Genomic DNA, 23,246 nt, shown 5'->3' on the forward strand with positions numbered 1-23,246 from the left:
AGAAACCCTTGAAGAAGGAATCGGTTCTTCAGAAGCAAATGGTTCTGGGTAGAACCTCAGCCCTTCAGGAAGAACCTGTTTGGAACCTTTATTTCTAAGAGTGTAGAACCTATAGCTGACAGATCAATGTAGTGGAGTAACAGTCTAAAGTACCATGAAATGTAAATACGTTACTTCACAGCAAAGGGTCAGTACTTAGGTACTTTGGTACTTTCTACCATTGATTGAGAGGAGGAAGAGGAAGAAGAAGAGTTGGAGGAGGAGGAGGAGGATAAAGGAAGCCTCTGACCAGAGTGGATTCAAACACCATTAAAGCTCATCTTTATATGGACACGTCTCCTTCTTCTTTGTCTTCTTCTCTTCCTTGTGGAAGACTTTTCCATCCGACTGCTTCTTCCAGCTCAGCTTGATGTCGTCATTCAGCCCCTGGTCCTTCAGCCTCTGTTTGAGCTGAGATACAAAGACATTTACTTCCTGAATGTCGCTGACAGAGAAGAAGTCTTCACTAAACGCTGTTCATTTACATCCTGCATCCTTTCTCACACTGTCCTCATGTGGAAGCTCTGCTTTAGAAGAACTCTGGTTCCCACTAGAACAGCTTTGTTGTTTGCATGTTCTTTGGACACAAGTCTACCTTCAATAGTGACGTATACACGTGTGCACTGCACACAGCACATTCACATTGTTCTTAGTAGTGCACTCAATCACATGCATCACCTGGTTGTTCTGTTTTTAATGTTAGAAAGATGTACCTTCTTCAAGAGGTCCTCCATCACCACAGCGTCATTCAGATCCAGAGACGAGCTGCTTTTCTGCACCCTCACTTTAATCACTTGCATTGAAACAGAAGCAACTTGCGTTGAAACAGGAACATCTAAAAAACAACAACAACATTTCTGGTTGATAATAATCTGCATCCTTGAATTTTTAACACTTTGAATGATAAAATAGAAAGTATGGTAATTTTCCATCAGCTCAATCTTTAAATATGGCGGATGCAAGAAAACCTTAGCTTAGCTTAGCATGGTGTTAGCATTCACATTCTAGCATCAATGAGGCGATCACTCTCCATCATCTGCAGTTGATCTGCATATTCAATGTGTTTTTATCCATAACTTGATATTTATGGATTTTATTTTGCTCTACTTTTGATGTTTTTCTGTATTTTTTAAACTCTATTTGCTAATAAAGTAAACCTAAATCCACATTTAAACACTGAGTGAATGATAGCTTACCACTGTAGCAAATGAACGCTCTCGTGATGTCACAGTTCAGGTTCTCCCATCGTCCATTGGCACTAAAATCTGCTGCTGCACAAGTCTTAGAGAGACCAGTAGGTGTAGTTTTCCAGTTTCTAAATGAGGAGTCACTTCCATCAGACCACTTCCATCAGACCACTTCCATCCATCTCTGGAAAGGCCGATCCAGACATCTCCATAGGGTACCAGATTCTGGACCTTCTGGATCTCTTCCATGTTTCTCACACTGGCCAGGTCTGTGTGGTGTTCTCTGCAGTAGCTCTGGGCCTCAGTCCACGTCATGGTGTTGTTAATGAGGACAAATGTCTCACGCAGTCCTAAAAATAGACCAGAGTGAAGTGCTGTGAAGAGACACAATAACAGACAACATGGATGCTACCAGTTGTATTGTTGCTTAATGAATCTCAGCATGAAGGTGAAGTCAACACAGAGCTGTGTGAACATGAACATGCAGGCGTCCATTGAGTCCCACATTCATAAAGACACATCAGAGCTATTTTCCCTCCAACAGACATTATACAAAGCGGCTTAATGAGCCTGCTCCCACAGGGACATGAAGGCAGGACTCACATTCATCTGCTTTAAATGACATTCATGTAGCCCGAGACTAGTTCAAGTTACCATGAGCAACTTTTAACTGGTTATGAAACAGTGTAGTCCTGATCCTCTATCAGACCTCCATCAGTAAAGAGACCATCAGAGAGAAGATGGTCTGTTTCTATAGAGTTACTCTTAATGCTCGTCATCGGAGCCACCGGGTCAGATTCTGGTGAAACCAAGGCAAGGCAAGTTTATTTGTGTAGCACATTTCAACAACAAGATAATTCAAAGTGCTTCACATAAAACCATTAAAAGCATCAAAACATAAGGCAAAAGAGATTTAAAAAACAATTAAGAACATACATTGAAACAATAAAAACAGTCATTGAAACACTCTAACCCGGCCTCCCTGAGGTCTTATTTAGCGTGGGACTCCAACCCCGCCTCGGGACTCTAACCCGGACAATTGGACGCGGGACTCCAACCCTGTCTCGGGACTCTAACCCGGCCTCTCTGAGGTCTTTCAATGACACTTTTTATCGGTTTACCAGGACTTTTCCGACATAGTAACGTAACATCACTAAATGTCGTGTTCTCAATCAGCAGTATTTGGAAATTGATGGAGAAAAAGAAATAAAATACAGTAGTTAAATGCAGAAATGCAGGAAATTGATTAATATATTAATTGAATGTGCTTCAATTAAAGGCAGCAGCAAACAGAAAAGTCTTCAATCTTGATTTAAAGGAGCTGAGGGTCTCAGCAGACCTGCAGCTTTCTGGGACTTTTTAGGGCTTGTGGGAAGACACCTGAGAGAAGGGATGTGTTTACAATTTGTAAAAGATCAGTGGTCAGCGGTTTGTTAGCCTGTCGACGGTAGCAAATAAGGCGCGTGCATTGTTATTGTTTTTGGTTATGATGTCAGAGAAGAAGGACTGCCTTGCATTTCTAAGTTCCAAATTATAAACAGATGAAATCCTGCAGGTTCACCAGAAACTCCTTCAGCTCAGACTCCAGCAGAGACCGGTCCACCGTGGACAGACCCAGATCGTCCAGCAGAGACCGGTCCACCGTGGACAGACCCAGATCGTATTGCTTGGAGGGAAGGGGGCACGGGAGAACCTGAACCAGGACTGATCGGGACCGACTGTCAGACCCTGCTTCAGTAAAATGAGGTTTTCTAAAAGGACTCTGGTGCTCTGAAACACTACCACTTATGTCCACAGGGACCAACAGAATCAACACAAGATGACTGTTTCTCGTAGTAGCTTTAATATTCTCACCTCTGACATCGAAGCAGACTGGCTTTAAGTGTTGATCACAAGAGAAGTCCTCCCAGTACCTATTTCTATACATAAATGTACAGTGTTCTTCACCACCGTAGTTGCTCGGTTCTCCAGGCCACCATCTTCTGAACTCCGTCTCTATTATCTATTATATAGATCTATCTATTAGATATTTTTACTTTCCAATCTTTTCAAGTCTGTCTTAAAACAATATTCAGGTGCTAATATGAACATTGTGACGACCCCTCCCGTCCACTAGGGGTCTATGTCCTGTGTGTCTTTGTCTTTCAGGATGTGGATCAGCAGCTAATGAGCCCCAGCTGAGGTGATGGCTATAAACCACATCTGAACCAGGATCGTTCTCCTCTCTGACTCGCCTGGGCTGACACGGCTGCAGCTTCATTTGATTGATTGTTTGTTTGGTTAGTTGTTCGTTAAATAAATGTCTATTTATTACTTTTTCCACCCGTCTTGTCTCCCTTATGTTACAGCCTTGGGGCCGGGTTGTAACAACATTGAAACAGGTTTTACTTCCTGTAATCACTCCTGCTGTTCATAATGGACTAAGCGTCTCGCAACGTGATGACGGCTGAGCTGGCTGCTAGAAGCTAACGATGCTAACAGTATAATAATGACATCATTACTCCTCTATATATTTACATGGATGATATTTGTTTGAGATATTAATGCTGTAAATATAAAGTAGAGTTTATCAGTATGTTGCATTAAATCATGTTTTGTTTGTAAAATCTTAATCTGTAACTCTGTCACATAAATGTCCCTCTGAAATGTATTAATAAACAGCATTGAACTTAAATACTCAAGTAAAGTACAAGTACATACTTCAGTACAGTTCATCTGCAGACTTTGTGTGAATGTGAAACTGTCAGACCTCCTGTCACTGATATAATATTACTCACAGAGCTGTTGTCCACCATTTGGCTTGAATGCACCATTGTGTTCAGGGTGTTCACGTCCTCCATGTCCCGTATGGTGGCCAGGTCGCTGTATGTCTCTCTGCAGTGACGCTGTGCTTCAGTCATGTTCTTCAGGTCATAAACAAAATGGTAGCGACGTTCAGCAGGTGATGAGACGGCACACAGCCCTGGATTGACAAACAGCATATTGATTACATTTAATATTAATAACTTTACTCACTAATGCAAATGATCGTTTCACATTAAAGCAAAAAAAGATGAAGAAAGAAGGGAAGAAGAATGTCACAGGGACAAATTATTAAACAGTTTTATAATGTTAAAGATGGAAAATAATAAAAAGATATGAAAGTCTTGCCTGACACGATGACGATGCTCAGAAGAAGTTTGTCCATCCTCGTCTCTTCTCTGATCCTCTCTGTCAGTCGGTGACTGTAGACGTGCAGCTCATGTAAACTTCTGGGACGATTATTTGCATATCAGGCTTTAATATTATAATGATGTAATAATATCTGACTGACCTTTGATGTTTGTTTGATTGTTTCAACACGATGACGAAAAATGACAAGAAGAAACACTGATGAATGATAATTACTCAGTTGAATAATAATAATCATACAAAAAAATAGTAATAATGACAATAGTAAATATGACAATAGTTATATTAATTATTATTATTACAAAAGTAATAATAATAATGATAGTAATATCAGTATTAATAAAATACTAGTTGTGATAATAATAATAATACTAATAACAGAAATGATAACAATAATACTAATTGTTATGCGATTGGTTGAGGAAGTTTTAATAAATATTAATTAAATTAAACAAAATATGCAACAATTATTAATAACTCAATTATGAATGATACAATGAGTATACAAATAATGATAGTACATAACTTCAGTGATACGACACCATTAGTTTAACTAATATCATTTCATCATAAGATTCATTTTAGGTTGCCACACATTTTTGGAAAAATAGGGAAAACTTACAAATTTGACATCAATAAATGAAATGTTAATCTCAGATGATCAAGTTCTTTCTGAATGAAATGTTTATCGGACTCACTACATAACTAAACTTCTAAACAGAAAATAAACGATAAAATAAACAAAATAAATGGAATAAATAAATAACATGATGAAGAGTACAATGAATAACAAAAACAAGAATTTAACTTCTGCTGTTATTATTAGTAGTCGTAATTTCTCCATCATGTTTATGCTCACTACTCTCATTATATGAATCATTTACATCGTATGCATTGAATGTGTTGTAACTCTGTGATGCTGGTCATTCTGTACACATGACATCTATCACACTTCATCCTGAGAGAGGATCCTCCTCTGTTGCTCTCTGAGGTCTCTTCCTCTTTTCTCTCCGTTAAAGGTTTTTTGGGGAGTTGTTCCTGTTCTGATGTGAGGGTCCTGGGACAGAGGATGTCACATGTGTAGAGATTGTAAAGCCCTCTGAGGAGAATTTGTGATTTTGGGAAATAGAAAAAAGATTGAATTGACTTGAAGTTGAATAACAATAAACCACAAACAAATGAAAGGATTGCATGTGACCAGGTAGAATCAGTGACTCATGAATCCGTCGATTGGCGTTTTTACATTAAATTTAGTTCAAAAGATTTATGCACCTTCAGCAGTTGAGTGTTTGAGAAGCACCAAGGAAGCTTGTGAATACATTTTATATAAGTTTTCATTGAAATTTAATTTAGATCTTTAGGTCTAAAGCTTATTGATCTGTTTTGTTAATATGTTTATCTAATATTATTTTATTATCTCACTTAAATGTATTTGGCCTAGGAAGATCTAACAGCATGATGTTCATTTAGTAAATGATGGTCCATGTAGAGTCAAATAGACCATAAAGCAGGGGACGCTTTAGGGGCGGGGCTACACGGTGATTGACACTACCATGAGGTTGTCCGTTCTGGGAGTTATCCTGGTTTTCAACTTACAACTGTAACCCTTTTACGGTGAGTTTTCAGTTCATCAAAGTTAATTGTAAGATTTTGGTCACCTAAATATGTCTTGTTCAGCATTTGGTTGTACTTAGCTCCACCCGCTCGTGTCACTTCTGGTTGCAAAAAAACAAGGTGGCGCGGGTCATAAAACAAGATGGCGACAGCCAAAACACAAGATTAGTGATGACAAGAAGCAGAGATGGCTATCGACAAAAACCAAGACTGGGTAGTTCAAAAACCAAGATATGTTAAAGGCCAAAAACTAAGATGGCCCAAGATAAATTACAAAGAGATGCAAGATATTGCGACTTGCGTAGCCACAGTCCTTCTGACTCCCCGGTACTGGTCTGCTGCTTCGGGACCCAAAAGGTCTCAAAAGGTCTCCTTCTTCAGCTTGACGGCTTACTTCACCAGCAGGTTTTTAAGTTGACGCAGCGACAGGCACCAGTGACCTCACGACCACACCTCCGAGCTGACGACTCCATAATGGAGATTTAGAACATGGCCCACTCAGATTCCATGTCCCTAATCTTTCCTCGCGGACACTCTCTCCTTCTAATCCAACTCCACACAACCTGATGATCAGCTCTGCTCCTCTCTTCAGCCGAGTGTCCAAGACATACGTCCACAAGAAGATCATCGGTCTCTGGCGTAGGGTGTTCTGGTACCAAGTACACTTATGGTTCACCCTATGCTCAAACATGGTGATTGTATTGGCTGATCCATGACCAGCACAGAGGTCCAACAGCAAAGCCCACAGGCTCAGATCAGGCAGGCCGTTCCTAAATCACCCCCCTCAAGGTTACCCACGAGAGCGTTGAAGCGTCCCAGTACTATAGAGTCCCTGCATGGTATCCTTTCCAGGCGCCACCCAGAGACTCCAAGAAGGAAGCGTACCCTGCTGCTGTTTGGTGCTTCAGGACAGTCAGAGATCCTTGAGAGTCATGAGGTTTCCAGTTCCTAAATAAGGAGTCACCTCCGTCAGACCACTTCCATCCATCTCTGAAAAGGCCGATCCAGACTCCTATTTCAGATACCAGACTCCGTACCGTCTGGTTCTCTGCTATGTTACTCACACTGGCCAGGTCTGTGTGGTGTTCTCTGCAGTAGCTCTGGGTCTCAGTCCACGTCATGAAGTTGTTAATGACGACAAATGTCTCATTCGGTCCTTGTATTTAAGTGTCCATTTTAAAACTGAACAAAGTCAAACCCATGAGTCTATGCTGCTCTAAAACACGCCATCCATGTTTCAAACACCCGACCATAGCTACAATTCCACCAAATAACTAACAGCACAATCTCTCCTACTAAATACCCTCCCATTTGGAACAACACTGACTTTTTAATAAATAGAAAACCACAACATTTTCCACGCACCTCAAACACATCTTCCATAACAACACCAGACATGACAGTATCCCTCGGTTCAGAAAAAAAGGGAACAGGACCTACAAATCATCCCCAGTGCCGACTTCTGGAACTAAATCTGCAAAAATATCTTCTTTATATCCTCCAACATGCAACTCATTCAACACAAGGTTCTTCACAGAGTACACTACACAGGGAAGAGAATGTTTAAATGGGATTCACAGACTCTGAAATTTGTCTGGATTGCACACAAAACACTACAAACACCTATATGCATAACACATGGGACTGTACACCAATTAAGCAATTAAGTTGTGACATAGCGGACAACCTCTCTCTCCTTTTGGGCTGCCTCATCCCACTCTGCCCTCCTCTCTGCTTACTTGGAGATATATCCAACATAAACAATGCATCCAATAGAATACTCTCCATAGCCCTAATCATCGGCAAGAAAACAATCCTCATTTTATTTATATATTAATATTTGACCTTCATTTAACCAGATAAGTTCATTGAGAACCAGTTCTCATTTACAAAGACGACCTGGGCAAAAAGGCAGCAACAGGAGGCAAGTCGTTACAAAACAAAATATAACAGAGACATCTCACAATATCATGCAAACATTACAGCATCATAATATGTAAAATATAAAAAAAAGAACAAACAGCTGACTGTGACATAATCTGGAATCCATTTGTCAATACCCTTAACGTATAAACTCCACACTGTTTTCATTCATCACTTCTTTTTGCCGGTCCACCATCCACAATAAATATGCATGGCGACAATCATAAACCATGATGGCGACGACCATAAACCATGATGGCGACAATCATAAACCATGATGGCAGCGACCATAAACCATGATGACGACGATCATAAACCATGATGACGACGATCATAAACCATGATGGCGGCGATCATAAACCATGATGGCGGCGAACATAAACCATGATGGCGCCGAACATAAACCATGATGGCGGCGAACATAAACCATGATGGCGGCGAACATAAACCATGATGGCGGCGAACATAAACCATGATGGCGCCGAACATAAACCATGATGGCGGCGAACATAAACCATGATGGCGGCGAACATAAACCATGATGGCGGCGAACATAAACCATGATGGCGGCGATCATATACCATGATGGCGGCGATCATATACCATGATGGCGCCGAACATAAACCATGATGGCAACGATCATAAACCATGATGGCAACGATCATAAACCATGATGGCGGCGATCATAAACCATGATGGCGGCGAACATAAACCATGATGGCGGCGATCATATACCATGATGGCGGCGATCATATACCATGATGGCGCCGAACATAAACCATGATGGCTACGATCATAAACCATGATGGCGGCGATCATATACCATGATGGCGGCGATCATATACCATGATGGCGGCGATCATATACCATGATGGCGGCGATCATATACCATGATGGCGGCGATCATATACCATGATGGCGGCGATCATATACCATGATGGCGGCGATCATAAACCATGATGGCGGCGATCATAAACCATGATGGCGGCGATCATAAACCATGATGGCGGCGATCATAAACCATGATGGCGGCGATCATAAACCATGATGGCGGCGATCATAAACCATGATGGCGGCGATCATAAACCATGATGGCGGCGATCATATACCATGATGGCGGCGATCATATACCATGATGGCGGCGATCATATACCATGATGGCGGCGATCATATACCATGATGGCGGCGATGATATACCATGATGGCGGCGATGATATACCATGATGGCGGCTATGATATACCATGATGGCGGCGATCATATACCCAGATGCACACAGTACACAGGTTCAGATCAGGCAGGCTGTTACTAAATCACCCCCCTGAAGGTTTCTCCACCATTGCCTGCGTGAGCGTTGAAGTGTCCCAGTAGTACTATAGAGTCCCTGGATGGTATCCGCCACCCAGAGACTCCAAGAAGGCAGCGTACTCCACTGCTGTTTGGTGCTTCAGCACAGTCAGAGACTTCCTGTCAGCAACTATGTTTTTTTTGTTAAAAAGAAAAAAACTTCTGGAACGATTATTTGCCACTCAAGCTTTAATATCATAAATGTACGAATAACTGACTGACCTTTGATGTTTGTTTGATTGTTTAAACATGATGTTGAAAAATGACTGACCATTAATAATGATACAATTTCTTTCAAAATAACATTTTCTGTGATGTTTTAAAGAGTTAAAAGTCAACATGCTTCATACAATGACAACATCTTCAGCGTTTCTTTCATCATAAAAAAACTTTACTGAGCATTAAGAACACAAACAATAGACTTCTTACAGCATCCTGACAATATTTACATCAGTGTCTGTAAAAGTGGAACAGAGAAAACTATGACATCTAAAATAACAGTTCACTGATTCACCTGCTAGAAAAGCCAAACAGTCATAAGGTGTTATTAAAATTCATTGTACAATATTTACATTCATTAAGAAAGTGTAAAACAGAAGGAGTCCTTTAAACCAGGACTGCTTTCTGTATCTGTTCTGCTCGTGTTCACTCACAGTGAACACGAGCAGAACAGATAAAAACCTGATAAATAATCTGAGAGCCAGAAACCATGTGGAGCAGAGTTACTGCTCACTTCTTCTTGCTGAATAAGTAAACACCAACAAATGTAGACGATCACCATCTTCATCATCACGCTCATTATTACCTTTAATATGAAAACTATGATTAGTATTTGGCGTCTTCTAAACGGCACCAGAAGGACGTTTTACTGTGAATGTTTGAGTGTAAATCTGATGCTTGTTATCAGTGCAGTTATTAGACGAGTTTAAACAGTTTATACATCGTCTTCACCGCTATAATTCATAATAAAGCAATAATCATTTGTTCACGACGGCATCGTCTGAAGATGTCAAACATGTTTTCTTGGTGATCAGATATTCCTTCCTTCCTCCCAGCGTCTCTGAACCAAACAGAGCAGAGCTACACAGGACGTGATCAGTGTTTGTTATCACCACATTATGGTTTGATCTCTGAGACAACAATGTACAGGAATTAGGATTAGACAATAAACACGAGCCCCCCGTTATAATAAAGAGAACACGAAGGAGTGAAAAACAGCCGGCTATATCTCATTTCATCTGTTGGCTTGCTTTGGTCACATGACACAATAATCCAGGTGAAGTGAATGTTAGAAGTTAGAAAGTCTGCGTTACTCTGAACCATGTTGACAGAAACCAGGTCCCTCAGAGGTGAAAATGTAAAAAAGGCCTTCAGAGACAGAAGCAGTCGATCACAGAGCGGACAGGAAGGACTGGGCGATCGCTGAGACACTGATGAGGAACAGGAGGGGCGTGGCCTGAAGGAGAAGGGCGGAGCTCTTTAGGCTCACCTCCACAGGTAAGTTGTTGCTCACCTTCTGCGCCTGCAGCAGACAGAAGCAACAGAGCACAGACTCAAAACAACAGGCCCGTCTCCATCCACCTGTTTCTACAGAATGTGCAGTTTGCAGAACAATTGGAGGCAAAGATGACATTTTACAATAAAAACATGTTGGATTAATAAAAAGACTTTGTCACATCAGACGTCACTTGACGAGCAGTTTGAGGTCACGACGTCTGATTAATCACCTGAACGATCAACAAGGATTGAACACCGGGGTTGTTGTTTTTCTGCACTTAATTGGCATAAAGACATATTGTTTCGATCTGTTGTAAATAATTTGACACAGAACACGAAAATTATGCAAAAAAAAAGCCCTTTTTTTCTAAACGAGGTTAATTTTGCTGAGCTTTCGCAGCGCTAACAAAGACATCAAACTTTATTCCTCCTTTCAACTTTGACAAAGGCAGCGCAGACCAGATCCACTCCTTCCATTCTTTCACAATAAAAGCCTTCGAGTTATTAAACTCACAGGCCAGTATGTCATATTTTACTTGCCGTTTATTCATCGCGCCCCGGTGTGTAAGAATGTCAGAGCAACAAAGATGTTGACAAGCGTGAATTAGATTCATCCTCAGGGGAACATGAAGGATGAACGAACAGACAGACAGACAGACAGACAGACAGACAGACAGACAGACAGACAGACAGACAGACAGACAGACCTCGCTCCTGGGTAGTTTGAAGTCTTTGACATAGTTGAAGACGTTGGCAGAGAACGGACGGATGGACTGCAGGAATGGTATCCCATGAACCACGATCCTGAAACACACACAAGGAATATAGATACAGTGGGAGCAGAAATCTGGTGCTTAAAAAACTTAAAATATTATAAAAAGATAATGAATAAATAAACATTCAGAAATATCGAACAATATTGAAGATTTCTTTTCTCTCCCATCTGCTTTACACTTATTTCTGTCTTTATTCCTCTTCACCTCTTTTCGACACACACACACACACACACACACACACACACACACACACACACACACACACACCTGTCAAAAGCACAGTTGGTGTCACTGGAGACGGTGGTGTCCACTTTGTCTTTGATCAGCCAGTAAAACCCGGAGCTGTTGAACAGTCTGATGTTTTTCTTGTTGACTCGGGTCACATAGGCACAGCTGGCGTGGAAATCTCCCAGGAACATCACATTCTACACACACACACATCAAAATTGTCATGCTAAAAATCGTATTATCATGATAATAAAACTTTCCTGAAACACTACTATTTGTGCAATAATCTAGTATAATTACTTCTCATCATGAAACCGTAGAAATATAACAGTGATCCGTCTATTGCAGCGTTGAATAATGAACCAACATATAATAGACTAAAAACACTTTAAATAAACAGTGATAATAGTTATTAAAGAACCAAAGATTCCTCCACACGGTTGATGACTCGTACTGACGTTGACGTTTCAGTCCTCAGACCTTCATGAGTTAAAAGCAGGCAGCAACCTCTGGTTCTTAGAAGTGAAGTCAAAGCTTCACGTGTTAAACCTGCATTCTCTCTAGTGTCCACCAGGGGGCGACTCCTCTGGTTGTATAGAAGTCTATGAGAAAATGACTCTACTTCTCTCTTGATTTATTACCTCAGTAAACATTGTAAACATGAGTTTATGGTCTCAATCTCTAGTTTCAAGTCTTCTTCAATACAGCATGATGTTCATTTAGTACATTATGGTCCATTTAGAGTCAAACAGACCATAAAGCAGGGGATGCTTTAGGGCGGGGCTACACAGTGATTGACAGGTCTCTACCACGGTGTTGTCCGGTCTGGGTGTTGTCCGAGCTTTTGTCTTACAGCTTCAACCGTTTAGTTAATTGTAAGATTTTAGTCATATAATTATGTCTTATTCAGCATTCGGTTGTACTTAGCTCCACCCTCTCGTGTACCTTCTGATTGCAAAGACAAAAAGATGGCTACAGCCAGAATCTGAGATAAGGACATCCAACAACCAAGACATGGCAATGGCTTTAAGTTGTTCCTGTTCCGATTTGAGGGTCCTGGGACAGAGGATGTCACGTGTTAAAGTACAAAATAAATTGAATTCAATTGATGTCTTTTTTTTTTTTTTCATTACCCAAACCGCTTATCCTATTCAGGGTCGCATATAGAGACAGACGCTCACATTCACACCTACGGGCAATTTCGAGTAACCTAAGCTGCACATCTTTGGACACGGGGAGAATGTGCAAACTCCGCACGGAGGAACCGCCCGGGATCGGGGATCGAACCCAGGCCCCTCTGCTGTGAGGTGACGGTGCTAGCCACTACACCAACGTGCAGCCCTCAATCACGAAAAGTTAATATTATGTTTTCTGCGCTCGCCTATGAATGTAATTGACGTAAAGCAGATGAAACTTTCGTTCATATTCAGTTTGAGATCCGACATCTTCATTTCAGATCCCATTTCCTCACCGTGTTGCTCCATTTCTTGCTGACTTCTTCAAAGACGTCGTAGAGCCGGTCGATCTCCTGGACGGCCTGACTGGCATCAGAGTGCAGAGGAACCAGAATAAATGTCTTGATTGCTGCGGGACAAGAAGAAGGAAGAAAGGGAAGGAAAACAAGAACAGGAAAGGAAAGACAGAGGAAGGGTAAAGGTCAGTCATGTACACCACTGTTGAAGTCTGTAATCACCTGTTATATTGATGTTTGTCTTTTTACAATAATAACTATTCTAGCAGATAAAAACGGAATAATTCAGACACCAAAGTTTTTGTTTAAATGTGAAATAGTTTTTGTCCCCAAAAGAAGAAGAATGAACTTTCCCACAGTGTTACATGACGGGTGGTGAAAACTGTTTCTTGTTGAAGTAGTTTCGTTATTGAACTCTAAATATTTTTGCACGGTCTGTTAATTCCAGCTTGTTCTAGGATGCTTTTATTGTGAAACTCTTGAGACTGAAACAGGAAGTTGTTCATGTTTAAATCTAAGCTTCCAGTTTCTTTAACCATTGAACTGTGTTTTGTTCTCCATCTACGAAACTAAATAACATCTTTTGTTAAAGAGGCTTTCTCCAGGACAAAAGCATCAAAGACCATTTCGCTATAGGACGTCGTCCTCACACATCTGACTGGACACAATCAAGCTCAGTGGCAGAAGGCTACTAGCTCTGGTGTACATCATACATTAGAATGCTTGACATATACGAGGTGTTTCTGTAGATGTGTCCACCCCCTGCACCTCCTGTACACAAATCTTACCGTTTGTCTCGCTAAACAACGAGTTCTGTTTTGTGTCGACTCACCGGTTTTCTTGCTTTGGAACTGAACGGCGAACGGCTGTCTGACGAAAGCATTTTCTTTTTGGTACTGATGCTGTCCCGTCACGTTCACATTCTCCATCCTGTATGGACAGAAGAAGAAGAAGAAGAAATCATATTCACCAGATTCACCGGCAGCAGAAGAAGAGAACTGCAGGTAAAATGTTACTTATTAATTTACTTTAAGAACATCATTAAATAAATATCCATTTCATTTTTTATCTGACTCTGATCTGACTCCCAGACACACTGGAAGGATTTTCTTGTGATGTCTTTTCATTGATTGTCATTATAGTATTGTAATTCATCCCACAGGCTGGGAGACTATCCAGGTGTGTACAGGTGTGTCTCTCCTGCAGGACTGGCCCTGTGTCTTACCTGTAGATGAAAACGTAACGCTGCATGTCGTCGGGAGACTTTCCCAGACTCTCACTGGACACTGACTGGTAGCTGTACTCGTCATACCTCAACACAACACATGGACAAAGAAAAACAGTTGATTGCTGAAGTAAAGCAGGAAGTCAGCGCTCAAAACAGGAAACAGTCCCACAGGGGTTGGTTGGGGGGGGGGGGGGGGGGGGGGGGTTATATGCTATTTCACTTCTATTTCAGGCTTTTTTTTGTTTAAAAGTTCAATGAGTTACACTCATAGAATAAAAAAAAAAAAACTTAAATGAATCATAACGAATAAAAGTAAAATGTATTTTCCACAAAGATATTATTGTGTGTAGGTGTGGACTTTTGTGTGATAACACCCACCTGAAATATGACCAAACCTAAATCCTGATCTCAGGTTTCATATTTAAGGCCGGACCATCAACCCGTGATAACGTAGCTTTCATCCAGCTGCTCTTCATCGGCATGAGTTAGTGAACAGCTCAGCAGTTAAAGGAGCCTAGCTGGACAGCCCCGAGGTGGAACGCAACTACATCTTGTATTTTTGTACTTTTTACTGCACTACAGTCATCTGACAGCTGGTAGTTACTTTGAGCGTAAAGGATTGATAAGATTACAAAATACAACATATTGTTAAAAAATGAACCAGTGGTTCCTGACTGTTTTGGCTTGTGACCAATTACAAAGAAATGCCTGTAATAATCAGGAACACTTTCTTGTGTCTAGTTGTCTTGTTTCAGATGTTGGCTGTTCCTCCAAAGAAACATTTCTCACAATAAACTTCTCACATGGTCTCTCACGGGGCCTCACATTTATCTAGTGACACTTTGGAGGGGCCCGAACCCTCGGTTGGGACCAACTGGACTAAACCAGCGGACTGAATATAAAGTGGTTTTAACTGGCTCCACCTGGAGCAGCTACAACAGAAACATCGATGTTTCCGCAATAACCATTTAATAATGTCACATAGAATCAGATATCAGTCACAGGAGACTTTTTACTAAACAATGACTCAATTGTTTTATCGGAGTACTTCTTCCACCACTGGGGCAGCCCAATGGCGTGTTTGACAAGACATTTTCCACGGATCCACACATGCACAACAACCTCTGTCTATGTAGGAATCGTGCTTTTTAAATCGCATGTGGATCTATGGCCTTTACCTTCAGAATGGTCCCAGGGACACCAATGGACATGCATTTGTTCGGTAAGATGAGCGCTTGCAAATCCCACGTTTCCATTAGCGTAGCCGACTAGCTAAAATCTACGAGCAGACCGGAACCAGCCACCAGAGATAGCGAATAAATCATATCCCGACAAATCAAACGGAGACAGAATTAGATTGTTCAATGTTAGACATCACCAGAGAGAAAGCAGCTACCTGCTGAGAAAAGCAAGCCTTGTTCCAGTCATGTCATTGGGGTTAAATTGGGTCATTTCTAAGGTGGAGCCAAAAAATGGTGTACATGTACCACCATCATTAAATGTACTTTAGAAATGATTATGTTTTTGATATTAGGAGTATGGTATATAGTAGAATTAGTACTTGACAGACAAATAGAAACAAATGGAAGTGTGGGTGTTAAGTATCATTCCAGAAGATTACTTTCGTTAATATACTCCAGTAAAAGTACATCCGAGTATTATCCTCAATATGCACAGTATTTATAACATCTTATAATACACCTTTTTTTTCAAAACTGTTCATCCACAAACATCAAACAAATGTAGGACACTTTCTAATCTCCCCGCCATTCCTGCTGTGAACTGTAAGAAAAGTCTGTTCAGTAAAAGTCTTTCTGCTCCACCTCAGTGCAGGTTTACATCTCATCAGCCTCACCAAAACGCATTCAGCATAGGTTTGTGAGTTCTGATCTAATCTGTTACTTGATTATATTAGTTCAGCGTCTGCCGTTCCTGGATGTGGTGTCCCTCTAGGCTTCGTACTTGGTCCACTACGTTTCTATATGTGCATGCAGCCGGTAACAGCCTCAAGAAATGTGACAAACATTTTCACTGTTTCGCTGACGACACTCAAATCTACGTGTCTGTTCCCAGCTTTGGAATATTTATGTCTGAATGAAAAAACACCAAAATGTTGTTTGTTCATAAGATGACATGAGATTGTACAGATAACTGTATTAATGTATATTATACTGATATTTCTTGAATAGTCAAATATATGAACTGAATTGTGTGTATAGTATGTAAACTGTTTTGTATAATACCCGTTGGCTCAATCATGGCACAATTAGATGCATCATTATAGAAAACATATATCCCAATTTAACCCTTTCATAATTAGGTGTAACACTTTATTTTGGTGAGTCTGCTCAGTTGACTCGTCCAGTCTTATCTGTTGAAACAGATGTCAGCCGAAGTGTTGCAGAGTTACTGTAACAGCACCTACACAGAATAAAGTGTTACCTATAGAGTGCTGCAGAGATGAGTCAGAAAACCCTGAAATGAGCATTTTTGCACTTCTGGTTCCCTCGTCTCGAAGTCACTGGGTTGTTATTTTTATGTAGTTTTTGTTTGGATTAACAAATAAGGTCCGTCATTCACAAAGCTTAAGAGATATACGTTTTTGTTTTACGATATAAAATATGTGAGTAAATGCCCCAGTGGTGACTTTTGCAGCGTTCATATGTCTAGGTGGACGCTAAGTGGCTCAATGAGACTACAGAGGTCGTCAGTGACATTAAACGTCATAACGCCGAACACAGAAACTCATCTACTCACTAATCCGCCTTCACAGCCTCGTTGTGTTTATAGTTGCTCTCTTGAAAACCATATTTTCCAATTCATAACCAAGTATATTTATTGTTATTTCACAATCTTAAGCTTATTTTAAACTGCAACCATAGAGGAGCGTCATAGTGTGACGCATAAAGCTACCCCACATGACGCCAAGGGTTCCTGAGCAAGTGATGAGTTGGTTAATGACAACCACTTGGTCTCAACGTTGAAATCATGTGACCGTGCATCGAGTTCGTCTTTAGCCTAACGTTAGCTTTCTACTTCTGGAGATTCTACTCGAGCTTCAAAAATCATAAAAGTGGTGTTAACTTGTGAAGATTATCTTGCAGAAGATAACGTGTAAGTAGCATTAATGCTAATTTGCCAGAGAGCTTATTTTTGTCCGTAACGTAATAAAAAGAAGTCAACCCTGCAGCACTCTATTGTTACAGGCAGTAAGGTTAGTAGAGAGGGTCAATAAAGGAGACTGAGATGATTAATAATGATTAGATGATGTTATACATGCTCATAGAATCCACTGTACCTGTCAGTGTCCCTGTTGGAGGCAGACAGCAGACACACAATGATCACCATATTGTATTAATATACATGGTGCGGTTACAGCAGTGTCAGTATTACTGTCCGAGTACCTTTTACAAGTCTTTTCGTTTAGTAGGAGACGTTTTGTCAGCATTCAAATAGTCAAACATGAGAGAGAATTTACATTTGATGCTGTTGGCAAAGTCCCATTTAAAGACTTTTGTTGTTGAATAAAGAAGTATTTTATAAAACAAGTGTTTAGTACTTTCATCTGTTCTCTGAACGCTGCAATGAACAAGGACTCTGTATGTTGTGTTGTTTTTGAAAGACTGCCGTTTACTGGAACTGACTTGGTTGGTAACAGTCTAATTAATGAGGCTCTAACACGTGTTAATGAGGTGAAAGTCATAATAAATGAATCATTGTGAATATGAACCATCAACCAAGAACAACTTCATCTTCTGTGAAACAAAGTCAAATAAATTCTTACACCGTCTATTAGGTCTACACAGTCTACAGACCTCCAGACTAGAGGCCTCCAGACTACAGGCTACAGGCCCCCAGACTACAGGCCTCCAGACTACAGACCTCCAGACTACAGACCTCCAGACTACAGGCATCCAGACTACAGACCTCCAGACTACAGACTAGAGGCCTCCAGACTACAGGCCTCCAGACTACAGACTAGAGGCCTCCAGACTAGAGGCCTCCAGACTACAGGCCTCCAGACTACAGACCTCCAGACTAGAGACCTCCAGACTAGAGACTACAGGCATCCAGACTACAGGCCTCCAGACTACAGACCTCCAGACTACAGACCTCCAGACTACAGGCCTCCAGACTACAGACTAGAGGCCTCCAGACTAGAGGCCTCCAGACTACAGGCTACAGGCCCCCAGACTACAGGCCTCCAGACTACAGACCTCCAGACTACAGACCTCCAGACTAGAGACTACAGGCATCCAGACTACAGGCCTCCAGACTACAGACCTCCAGACTACAGACTAGAGGCCTCCAGACTAGAGGCCTCCAGACTACAGGCCTCCAGACTACAGGCCTCCAGACTAGAGGCCTCCAGTCTACAGACCTCCAGTCTACAGGCCTCCAGACTAGAGGCCTCCAGTCTACAGACCTCCAGTCTACAGGCCTCCAGACTAGAGGCCTCCAGTCTACAGACCTCCAGTCTACAGAGCTCCAGATTTACAAACTTCCAGACTAAAGACCTAGAGACCAACATACCTACAGACTATAGAACTACAGACCTGCAAGCTACAGACCGACTACAGACTACTGACCTCTAGACCTTCAGAATTACAGATTAACAGACTACATACCTACGGATTAACATATTTTGTTAGAGACTACATAACTACAGATTAATAGATTTAAAGATTTGCAGACCACATACTACAGACCACATACTACAGACCTACAGACCAACTGTCAGTACCAGAGAGAAACAGGGAAAAGCAGTGAGTGTGATCTGGTTCGGTCATTTTCTCTGTACCTGTTGAGAGAAGCCAGCAAAGTTTTGATGGCTCCAGAATCCACCACATTCTGCAGGAGACAGATATCACAGCGAGACACAATCTGCACACAGAGAGACAGGAGGAGGGACAGAGGGACAGACAGATTAATGCATTGGACCACTGGTTTCTATTTTGAGTTAGTTTTAATGAAAACCGACTCCATAACATTAGTTTTTAGATGTTGTGTTCCAGGACAGCAGGAGAGACTCAGTTATCTTAGAATCCCGTTAAAAAAACATCAGGATCTAGTTTGAGCTTTTCAGTAAGAAAAGTATCTTCTTGTCTTTTTAAATGAACCGTCTTCACAGAGTTTATCTCCAATAACGACCTCCTCGACCCCCGACAGTCACCTCTCCAGGATGAATGTAATGTAGTCAAAATAAAAACACATTGGGTCCTGAAATCAACCGATAAACAATATCTGTTTGCCTTTTGTAAGCTGAAATATTATCATCACAGTGGCAGAATATGTGTGTGTGTGTGTGTGTGTCCTACCCGTTTCACAGTGTGTAGCACTCTGGAGTCGGATGCTGTCGCAGAGTCAAATCTCTCCAAATTGTAGGCGCAGATCTTGAATTCTGAAGCTGCGACTACCTCGACCGACAGGGTGAAGAAAGAGAAGAGGAGGAGGAGAGGAAGACGAGGAGAGAAGGACCCCATGGTTGGACTGTGGAGAGAACAAAAGACACACGGTGTCAATGATGTGGTTAGAAGTACAAAATAACGTGAAAAGTTATGAAGTTAAAAGGTTTTTCCGGAACTGAAGCGTGGCCAGACAGAGGACAGACAGAGGGTGTCGTATGCAGCGATACAGATCGTAGAGCGCTTCAGGCAAATTTGTGGTTTTGGTCTAAATAAATCAAATGAACTTGACTTAAAGTGACAGTGAGGAACGTTTACCTGGTTCTGAACCAGTCTCAGTGTAGTCCTGATCCTCTATATGAACCAGTCTCAGTGTAGTCCTGATCCTCTATATGAACCAGTTTCAGTGTAGTTCTGATCCTCTATCAGACCTCCATCAGTACAGAGACCATCAGAGAGAAGACGGTCTGTTTCTATAGAGTTATTCTTGATGCTCGTCATCGGAGCCACCGGGTCAGATTCTGGTGAAACCAGATGAACTCATGCAGGTTCACCAGAACCTCCTTCAGCTCAGACTCCAGCAGAGGCCGGTCCACCGTGGACAGACCCAGATCCTCCAGCAGAGACCGGTCCACCGTGGACAGACCCAGACCCTCCAGCAGAGACCGGTCCTCCGTGGACAGACCCAGATCCTCCAGCAGAGACCGGTCCTCCGTGGACAGACCCAGACCCTCCAGCAGAGACCAGTCCTCCGTGGACAGACCCAGATCCTCCAGCAGAGACCGGTCCACCGTGGACAGACCCAGATCCTCCAGCAGAGACCGGTCCTCCGTGGACAGACCCAGATCCTCCAGCAGAGACCGGTCCTCCGTGGACAGACCCAGACCCTCCAGCAGAGACCAGTCCTCCGTGGACAGACCCAGACCCTCCAGCAGAGACCAGTCCTCCGTGGACAGACCCAGATCAGAAAGTCATGAAGTCAAACCTTGACTTATATTTTGCGTAACTAAAAGTATAAAAATATTAGCATCAAAAAATAAGTACTAAAACTAAAAGTACTAATAATGCAGAATACTACATTTTGTATTATAAACATGAACGTGTTAAAGTTTAGCTCATTTTAATGACTTTATATACACGTCTGTTGAATTTCCCTCTGTGATCAATAAAGTCTGATCTCAACCGACACAAACACACCTTAAGTTATTTGTTGAATATATTTTACATTATTGATCTGAACCTGCAAAGTAATTCAAGTTATGAAACAGATGCAGTACATTAAAAAGTACAATATTTCTGTCTGTGGAGTAGAAGTAAAGAAGTAGCAGAAACGGAAATATTCCTTTAAGTACCTCAAGTACTTAAGTAAAAGTACTTTCCATCCCTAGATAATGTTGACCGTTTGTTCACATGATTGAATTTTTGTATATTTGACTTTCTTCTCTACTTCATCAGGATGCTCTTTAAGCATCTTCAAGAAAACACAGCTCAGACTCAGAGGTGCTGGACCACCATCAGTACTTGTGTTTCTGTTATTAACAGTTCATGTCGTCTTCCTCCGTCTTGATGAAGGACGATCGATTGTGTAAACATGAGGGACAAAAGACTCTCAGTCTCATAATGTGAATGAACTCAAACGAACAAAATACGCATTTTGTCATTTGATCTGCAGCTGTAAAGGGTCATCTCACTGCACGTCACGTCCTTCACCCACGATGGGATTTAACGATGACCCTTCAGGGATTTTAACATGTTCCCCTTTCAGGTCTCTGAAGTCCTCCACCGAGACAACACGGGGACACAAAGCGCTTCACAAACAGGAAGCGTCGAGTAAGTGGAGAACTACTCTGGCCTGATGAAACGTAGGCGATAAGAAGGCGTTCTGCAGCAGAAACACACTGCAGTGAACGTTGACAGCGTTTCTCACAGGTTACTGGTTCGACTGGTCTGACGGAGGAGCAGTGTGAGCATGCTCAGACCTGCAGGGTGAGCGACCGTACAAGCTGAAGAAAACCATCATATCGAAGCAAAAACATTATTACATCAAGTGTTGGAACAAAACCATAAAGTCAACTAGAAACCAGTTTGAGCCAAACAGAGAGTAGACGTGTTGACTTTGTCCTAAAGGAGACCGAGTCAATGTCTTTAAATGTCTGTTTATTCAATAAGAAAACTAAATATTCACTTTATTATGATATAAAACAGGAAATCAGCTTTTCTGCTTTAATGATTATTCAATTATCATAATATTTAGGAATTTTCTTTTCGGATGATTGACAAGTCGACTACTCTAAAAATATGGTGACACACATTAAGAGGTGCTACAAGATGTTTCTGAGTTAAAAGAGTATTTGATTTCTAGTGACAACTACTGCAGCAGGGTCTGACAGTCTGACCCTCTCAGTCCTGGTTCTGGTTCTCCCGTGCCTCCCTTCCCTCCAGCAATATGTCCTGGGTCTCCAGCAGAGAGGAGAAGCTCTGCTCCTGGAGGAGGAGGAGGAGCTGCTGCTGCTGCCGGGAGCTGAGCTCTCCTCCTCCCTCCGGAGCTCCGACTGCAGGTCCAAGGCTGCAGGTGAAGCTGATCTGGATCTGCCCACGGTGGACCGGTCTCTGCTGGAGGATCTGGGTCTGTCCACGGTGGACCGGTCTCTGCCGGAGGTCTGGGTCTGAGCAGGGCCGTCCTTCAATCGGCGGTTCGATCCCCGGCTCCGGCTCCGCTAGTCGCATGTCGATGTGTCCTTGAGCAAGACACTAAACCCCAAAACATGTCTCCCGTAGCTGAGCCTACGGTGTGAATGTGATAGAATCTGAACTGTAAGTCACTTTGGATGAAAGCGTCTGCTAAATGTCTGTCATGTAAAGCATCAAGAATAACTCTATAGAAACAGACCATCTTCTCTCTGATGGTCTCTTTACTGATGGAGGTCTGATAAGAGGATCAGGACTACACTGAGACCGGTTCAGGACCAGTTAAAAGTTCCTCACTGTGACTTAAAGATGAAGCAGACTCTCAGTCCAGCAGTGAGTCAGCTGAGACCGTTTCAGGCCTCTCAGCCGCTCCCAGGTCTGGAGGTGGAGGGACCAGTAGAGTGACTTCTGTTCAAACACGCTGAGCTCAACACATCAAGTCTGACTTCCACACGTTCACTACGTCACCTCCAGTCATCCACCAGAGGAGCTTCACTTGGGTTTGACCATCACTGCTCACGGGGTTAAAGATCTGTGAGCAGCTTTGTCGGCACTATTCAGAGGAAGTACACGTGTTCTCTACGTCGTCAACACACGAGCAGAGAATCTGGATTAATCACTTTATATTACATCTTTACCATCAACCATAGTTAATATTGCACTAAACGAGAACT

The 23,246-nt window shown here is 42.0% G+C and overlaps 2 protein-coding genes across 2 annotated transcripts in view; both read right to left on the minus strand.

Moving 5' to 3' along the window:
* Positions 1-1,271: 1,271 nt before the first annotated feature.
* Positions 1,272-7,206, minus strand: LOC142948447 (uncharacterized). Its single transcript, XM_076090491.1, has 4 exons — positions 6,897-7,206; positions 4,377-4,474; positions 4,000-4,188; positions 1,272-1,576 (listed from the first exon to the last, which is right to left on the minus strand). Exons 1-4 carry the CDS (start codon positions 7,130-7,132, stop codon positions 1,272-1,274), a joined length of 828 nt encoding a protein of 275 aa, XP_075946606.1. The 5' UTR covers positions 7,133-7,206.
* Positions 7,207-9,456: 2,250 nt separating this feature from the next.
* The window catches only part of LOC142950823 (deoxyribonuclease-1-like), a 16,669-nt gene continuing 2,879 nt past the window's right edge, over positions 9,457-23,246 (minus strand). The window contains exons 2-9 of the mRNA XM_076092439.1: positions 19,798-19,969; positions 19,281-19,363; positions 14,477-14,563; positions 14,084-14,181; positions 13,252-13,364; positions 11,820-11,977; positions 11,484-11,580; positions 9,457-10,801 (exon numbers count right to left, since the gene is read on the minus strand). Coding sequence (XP_075948554.1) covers positions 10,670-10,801; positions 11,484-11,580; positions 11,820-11,977; positions 13,252-13,364; positions 14,084-14,181; positions 14,477-14,563; positions 19,281-19,363; positions 19,798-19,962 — 933 coding nt within the window. The 5' untranslated portion in view covers positions 19,963-19,969 and the 3' untranslated portion in view covers positions 9,457-10,669. The remainder of the gene's footprint in view (positions 10,802-11,483; positions 11,581-11,819; positions 11,978-13,251; positions 13,365-14,083; positions 14,182-14,476; positions 14,564-19,280; positions 19,364-19,797; positions 19,970-23,246) is intronic.

The sequence above is a fragment of the Anarhichas minor genome, unplaced genomic scaffold (genome assembly GCF_050575085.1).
Source record: "Anarhichas minor isolate MPS153535 unplaced genomic scaffold, ASM5057508v1 ptg000003l, whole genome shotgun sequence".
NCBI lineage: Eukaryota > Metazoa > Chordata > Actinopteri > Perciformes > Anarhichadidae > Anarhichas > Anarhichas minor.

Excerpts from the sequence above, each read along its gene's own strand:
- LOC142948447 (XM_076090491.1), bottom strand. The coding sequence starts at position 7,132 with ATGACGTGGACTGAGACCCAGAGCTACTGCAGAGAACACCACACAGAC. Across the intron at positions 4,475-6,896 it reads AAGCACCAAACAGCAGCAGG|TTTACATGAGCTGCACGTCT; the intron begins GTACGCTTCCTT and ends TCGTCCCAGAAG. Across the intron at positions 4,189-4,376 it reads GAGCATCGTCATCGTGTCAG|GGCTGTGTGCCGTCTCATCA; the intron begins GCAAGACTTTCA and ends TTGTCAATCCAG.